We start from the raw sequence: 6,829 nt of genomic DNA on the forward strand, positions 1-6,829 counted from the left end.
ATAAAAAATGTGGGGGTTTTTTAAAAAAAAGTGCAGAACAACCAAAAAAGCCTACCCAGTCTTTCTCTGCATGTCATGTCCCTGTAAATTCCAAATGCAATTTGCTTCTGCAGAATGTGGTTACAAAGCAGTGATGATTCCTGAGCTAGTCACTGAAGTCTGCACTTCCCAGAGCTTGTGCACCCTGTGTGGGCTCCTAAAGGCTTGACAGGCTGCACCGCTAAAAAAAAATCATGCCAGGTTGAGTGCCAGTGGCAGAACTGAAACAGTCTCTTCAGCTGTGCTGATGGTTGAAAAGAATTGAGATCAAAAAGATTCTATTTGAGAGTGAATATCTTTTCTAAAAATGATACCACCCTCAAGTTGCCTTGAAAATATTTCATCTGAGGGAAAAGTAGCAGAGATAGTTTGCTACCCATCTCTCTTGAGAGTGTGGTAAAAATTAATTGTGCCAGGCAAGTGCTTTGTAAAGTGTGTGTTTGAAATAAGTTGTAAAATGAATTTTTCTATGGTTATGGCTCTGAAATGTTTTCCTTTCCTGGACAGATGCACCAGCAAGGAATTCTGAAAACAGATGACCTGATCACCCGCTTTTTCCGTCTTTGCACCGAAATGTGTGTTGAAATCAGCTATCGTGCTCAGGCTGAGCAACAGCATAATCCTGCTGCCAACCCCACTATGATTCGAGCCAAGTGCTACCACAATCTGGATGCCTTTGTGCGACTTATTGCACTGCTAGTGAAACACTCTGGGGAGGCAACCAACACAGTTACAAAGATCAACCTCCTGAATAAGGTTGGGAACCATTTTTGTACTCATTGCATTAAAAAATGCATAATCAAGTGTACTTTTGCTGATAAATGTGAAATGTAGACCTTAATGCGGACTGCTGCTAAACTACCAGACGAGGACTTTAAAAGGTTGGTCAATAAACTGTTGAGTGGCACATCAGGATGCCAAGCGGCTTTTTCATTCACAAAGATTTCATATCAAACAATCCTGAGACTCACCTTTGTGCCTTGAAATGAAAAAGTCAACTGCTGCTGTTCTGAAGCATTAGAAAGTTTGGTTTAAGATTGATGATTCCTGGGTGTCTGCCTTGGTTTTGTGAGGGCCTTGCCTTACCCTACTTAGCTTTACGGTCTTAGGTAGTTAAGACCTTCCAACACTGCCCAGTCAGTCATCGTGACTGTGATCCACAGCACGGGGAGAGCAAAGTGTAGTGGTTGGGAGTTGATACAGATAATAATATTAATTTATGTAATGCTTTCAATACCTAGAATTTTTGGTTCTTGTTAGAATCTGCTGATTTTATTTATTTTTTTTAGCTGATGGTTAAAGCATTATCTATAAGCTGACTTGCAAACTAATTCTTGCTGTCACCACTGAAATGTCTTGATCTCTTCAGGTTCTTGGTATTGTGGTGGGAGTTCTTCTGCAAGATCATGATGTTCGGCAGAGTGAGTTTCAGCAGCTTCCTTACCATCGCATTTTCATCATGTTGCTGTTGGAATTAAATGCTCCTGAGCATGTGCTGGAGACCATCAACTTCCAGACGCTCACAGCTTTCTGGTACGTATTTGAGACTGACTGCCATGTTCATCTTTTCCTGGTAGGATCAAGATTTTTCACCTGAAGGCTGTCTGACTGTTCCTTTGTGGTGACTTAATCACATTTGGAATAACTGGTTCTCCTGTAAACTGTCCACTTGCTAGTTTGAAGGAAGATGACTGGTAAAACCCAAGATGCTGAAATGCCTCGCTTTTAGGGCTCTGTATGTTTTCCCTCAATGTTATGAAAAGCAATCTTATTGCTGTGCACTTCTAACTTGCTCTAACTTTTCTTTCAGTAACACATTTCACATCCTGAGGCCTACAAAAGCTCCAGGTTTTGTTTATGCCTGGCTGGAACTGATCTCCCATCGGATATTTATTGCAAGAATGCTGGCACATACACCACAGCAGAAGGTGTGACTGCAGTTTCTCTCTTCTGAATTGAAAAGCTCACACAGATGCTTATCTGGTGTGGTGCTGTTTCACATCTCTTGAAGTGCACTAGTAGCATGGCTGTTCTGTTTTTGTTGTCTTCCATATTCACAGTAACCTAACTGCATGAAGGGGAGAGTTTTTGTGTCAATTGACTGTGGAATATAAGGTGAAATTAATTTAACAAACATGCCTTTGTCATAGTCTGGAAGAGTTGTTGTCTAGATCAAATGTTATCAGCTCCGTATGGCATGTTGAGTGTTTTGGACCACTCATAGCACATGATGTGCAGCTAAAGCCCTTGAAATGAGCTCCTGCTAGAGCTAGCAGTCGGACAGAACTTCAGTGCAGGTTTATATGAAGACCAATCTAATTATGGTTTTGAAATTAAGATAACTACTCTTCATTGCATGTTTTCCACCTGCTGTTTTTTTTCTTGACAGGGTTGGCCTATGTATGCCCAGTTACTGATCGATCTTTTCAAGTACTTGGCTCCTTTCCTTAGAAATGTGGAACTCACAAAACCTATGCAAATTCTTTACAAGGTAAAAAAAGTCAGCTAATACATGCTACTTCCAACCAAAGTTGTCTAAAAATAGAGACTTAACTGTTCTTTTATAATTTCTATCTTAGAGTTAAATGCAAATCTGGTGTGGGACAGAAACAGGCTGCCTTCCCAGATGAATTTCTTGCTGTTAACGTTAACCACATGACATAGAAGGATGGCTCTGCAAGCTCTTGGGCAGTTTCAACAGTTCTCTTATATTTTATTTCACAGGGCACTCTGCGTGTGTTGCTGGTCTTGTTGCATGATTTCCCAGAATTTCTTTGTGACTACCACTACGGCTTCTGTGATGTGATCCCACCTAACTGTATTCAGCTAAGGAATCTGATCCTGAGTGCCTTCCCACGGAACATGAGGCTTCCAGACCCTTTCACCCCCAATCTAAAGGTAGGACTGACTTTGAGTTTGATAATGGGAACAGCTTATTTCGTGCTACAGATAATCTCTATTTAGTTTTTTGGTGGAGACTGTGTGGAATTTTTGGGAGCAGTTTAACTGATACTTGAATTAATGCAGCCATTCAGGAGTTAACAGGTAATTAGTGACATAGCAGCTTGCAGAACAGCATTTTTTTAAAGCAGGTGGGTTTCAATTATGTTCGTAATGCTCGATGTTTGACTGTTTCCATACAGAGCAGGACATAATCCTTGTCCTGTATAGAACTTGTTGCCGTTAGAAGTGTAAAGCTTGCCTCAGTCTGTGTGGCTTCATTGGCAACTGTAGATACTTAGCTCGTTTGCTAGGTCTGTGCAGGTTCATCCTGAAAGGACAGGCTGCTGAGACTTGTGTTACAGGAGATCTGCATCAAGAACCTAGCTTTTGCATGGAAAGCCAGAGGGCTTTTCTCCTTCCAAAGGGAGACTGACTTGATGGCATTTCTAGATGGGTCTGACACATGGTGTTGAAGCGAGGACATCTTTATCATTTTACTGTCTCTTTTGTCACTGGAAAACAGGCTGCTTAAGCAGCCTTTGTGGCTTTGCCAAAGCAAACCTGATTGAAAGTCCAGCCAAGAGTTCTTGGCTCAGTTTTGTGCAGCTTATGCTGGACAATATAGTTTGTGCTCTGCAGGATGTGTGGGGACTGGAGTTTTGTTCACTCACTGTTGAAGAGCTGGTGTCTGAGCGCCATGTAATTGTAAATACTTTTTGATGAGCAACACAGACACTGTCTTATCTTGAAAATAATTACATAAAGCACCATTCTGAAGCAAGCCTCTTGCATAATGGGGAGAGACTTCGAGAAGTGTTAATGTTATCTAATTAAATCTTTGGGCATATGCCAGTCTTCTAATCCTGGAACAGTTAGAAGCAAACTTTCTCACACTGCTAAAGCATTGTCCTGTTATTCTTCATTGCCTAAGCTACACAGGGTGATGGGAGTGAAGCTGCCACACTCATTTAGTTAGCAGTTCTTGAGACTGAAGAAGGCTGTTCTTGACTTAAGTGGATGTTTGTATCTTTTTAAACTACCGAACTGTCTTGAGGGTAGATGGAGAGACTTCAAAGGCAGTGACAGAATTCCTCTACGTCCTTCACCCTTGAATTCTTTTATCCTCTACTATCAGTTCTTCGAGATGGTCATCTAATAAGATTGCACATTAGAGACCAAGTTTCTTCTGAAATCTGCAGAAGTCTAATGTTTCCTTTTCATTGCTGGTAGGAAAAAGTGATCAACAGCAGTAGTTGATGTAATAACACTTACAGATCTGCTTTTGCAGTTTGTTCCTTTAGAGATTGCTTATGGTTTCACTGACGGGGTTTACTCTCAACAGGTGGACATGTTAAGTGAGATTAATATTGCTCCACGAATACTCACCAATTTCACTGGAGTGATGCCTCCTCAGTTCAAGAAAGACTTGGATTCCTATCTCAAAACCCGTTCTCCTGTCACTTTTTTGTCTGACTTGCGCAGCAACCTACAAGTGAGTGACTGTTTTCTGAGGATGCTGAATTTAAATAGTGTGGGACAAGTGATCTTCCTTTCTTGCAGGAATTCTGTTGGTGTGTAGCAAGCATCTGTTCCAGGCAGTAGAAAAGCCTCTGAAAATGCACATTTCTCTGAATATTTCCTCTGCCACTCCCTAGCAGGATGTTTTAAGTCTGTTAAGTATTTTCAGCCAAGTGGAATTTAAGGAAAGAGGAATGTTGACTTTAACAACCCTAAAATGATCTAATTTAAAAAGCAGATAGTTTTATCTACCTGAGCTGCCAAATAAATGCACATGTAAATGAAAATGTAAGGTTATCTAAAACTTTGACTCTTCTGCATGTCTCCAGTGCACAACCTTGCAAATCTTTAGTGAAGAATGTAGTCAGGGCTGATTGCATCAAGCTTGCTTTTTTGTTTCCTTGACCATGAGGTGATGAAGAGTCCTGTGGCTTTCACCACAGGACTCCAGCACCGTTTGTCCGGGCATTGTCTGAGATTCAACAGGTTTTATTGAACTTAATTGTGTTTTTTTCAGAATCTGATTAAATTCTGACTCCAGATGGATTTGTTGTAGAAATGTATGTATCTGCATGCTTTAGGGGTTTAAAAAAAAAAAAAAAAAAAAAAGGAGCAAATTAGCTGAAGCCCAGTTCATAACTGTTAGCCAGCAACATGTAATACATCACATGGCTTGGCTTGCAGTAGACCTCAGGACTGAAGTTGGACTTTTTCAGAAAATTGCCCAGACTGAAGCATTCCCACAGGTGGGGTGCGTTTCAGCCAGCCTCTGGTACTGCTGGTGAATTCACGTTGCCTTTACCTGATTATTATTATTTTTTTTTATTTTAGGTAGGGAGTACTAAAATTGTCTGTTGGGTCTGTCAACTGATGCCACTGATGTTTTTGAATATATTTTTATATATATAATCGCTGTCTTACAAAAGGGTAAATGCTAAATTGAATTTGTGGATGTCTGAGTTTGCTGTCTTCTGTATATAATCAAGAAGATACGTGGATGCTGTTGTTGGACATGCTGTACCTTTGATTGCTGGCGGAATATAGGATGTTAATGCTTTTCCTATCTTTGCTATTAGGTATCAAATGAACCTGGCAACCGCTACAACATCCAGCTGATTAATGCACTGGTGCTCTACGTGGGTACTCAAGCTATTGCGCACATTCACAACAAAGGCAGCACGCCCTCCATGAGCACCATTACCCACTCGGCTCACATGGACATCTTCCAGAATTTGGCAGTAGACCTGGACACTGAAGGTAAGCTGGAAATGCTTCTAGTTCATGTGATGTTGAGTTTAACAGCGGATGGTCTGTTTGAGCCCTGAGAAATACAGATTATTTAATGTATAGTAAATTATACTGCTAGTAAATTCATGGTAAATGATGCTACATTAGAATATTAAACTCTGAATACAGGAGCAATATTGAAACAAAATGTTCAAGGTATTCAAAGGAATGAGAAATAAGTTTAACATAGAGGAATTGAATTCTTACTGCCCCATCAGCTCAGGTTGATGAGGCTTTTTCATATCTTCAGTGGTTTTTCTTGTACCTTCATTAAAGCAGGCTCACAAACCTTAAGCAATACTAGCTGCTGCTTTATTCCTTTTGTGTGTGTGTGCAAGGGAAATAGTATGTGCTCTCTGTTCCTCTTCTGCAGGCCGGTACCTTTTCTTGAATGCCATTGCCAATCAGCTGCGATATCCCAACAGTCACACCCACTACTTCAGTTGCACCATGCTGTACCTGTTTGCAGAGGCCAACACCGAGGCCATCCAGGAGCAGATCACTAGGTGAGAGGGAAAGCATTGAACTTGCCAGAATTCAGCTTTTCGCTGTCCGTCCATGTGTATTTGAGATCTTTGCGCTCTAACTGTTTTTTTCCTTTGGGATTTCAGAGTTCTCTTGGAACGACTGATTGTAAATAGGCCTCATCCCTGGGGTCTCCTTATTACTTTCATTGAGCTGATTAAAAATCCAGCGTTTAAGTTCTGGAATCATGAATTTGTTCACTGCGCTCCAGAAATTGAGAAGTGAGTATAACTTATCCATAAAACCACAAACCCAATCTGTCTGATGATGAGATGCACCTTGAAGTGTTGGTGCTTCATAGTGGAAGCACCATTTGCTGCCATAAATGCACCTAATGCCACTTTGCTTCTGCATCCAGGTTGTTCCAGTCAGTTGCACAGTGCTGCATGGGGCAGAAGCAGGCCCAGCAAGTAATGGAAGGGACTGGTGCCAGTTAGATGAGCTGCACCTTGCGCTGTCAGTGTGCCAGCCTGGAGGTCCCCGTCCCATCAACTGACAGAAGACTCTGTAAGGCTCC

The 6,829-nt window shown here is 41.3% G+C and overlaps 1 protein-coding gene across 1 annotated transcript; it reads left to right on the forward strand.

The window, feature by feature from the left end:
- Positions 1 to 50: 50 nt before the first annotated feature.
- LOC104524511 (CCR4-NOT transcription complex subunit 1-like) lies at positions 51 to 6,829 on the forward strand (the record flags this gene model as incomplete). The annotated part of the gene is made up of 11 exons (XM_010167420.1): positions 51 to 69; positions 533 to 795; positions 1,409 to 1,572; positions 1,850 to 1,967; positions 2,429 to 2,530; positions 2,764 to 2,937; positions 4,325 to 4,474; positions 5,577 to 5,757; positions 6,161 to 6,293; positions 6,399 to 6,533; positions 6,671 to 6,829. Coding segments are annotated over 11 exons (1,518 nt in total), but the record flags the coding sequence as incomplete, so codon positions are not given.

Source organism: Antrostomus carolinensis, unplaced genomic scaffold (genome assembly GCF_000700745.2).
Source record: "Antrostomus carolinensis isolate BGI_N321 unplaced genomic scaffold, ASM70074v2 scaffold47584, whole genome shotgun sequence".
NCBI lineage: Eukaryota > Metazoa > Chordata > Aves > Caprimulgiformes > Caprimulgidae > Antrostomus > Antrostomus carolinensis.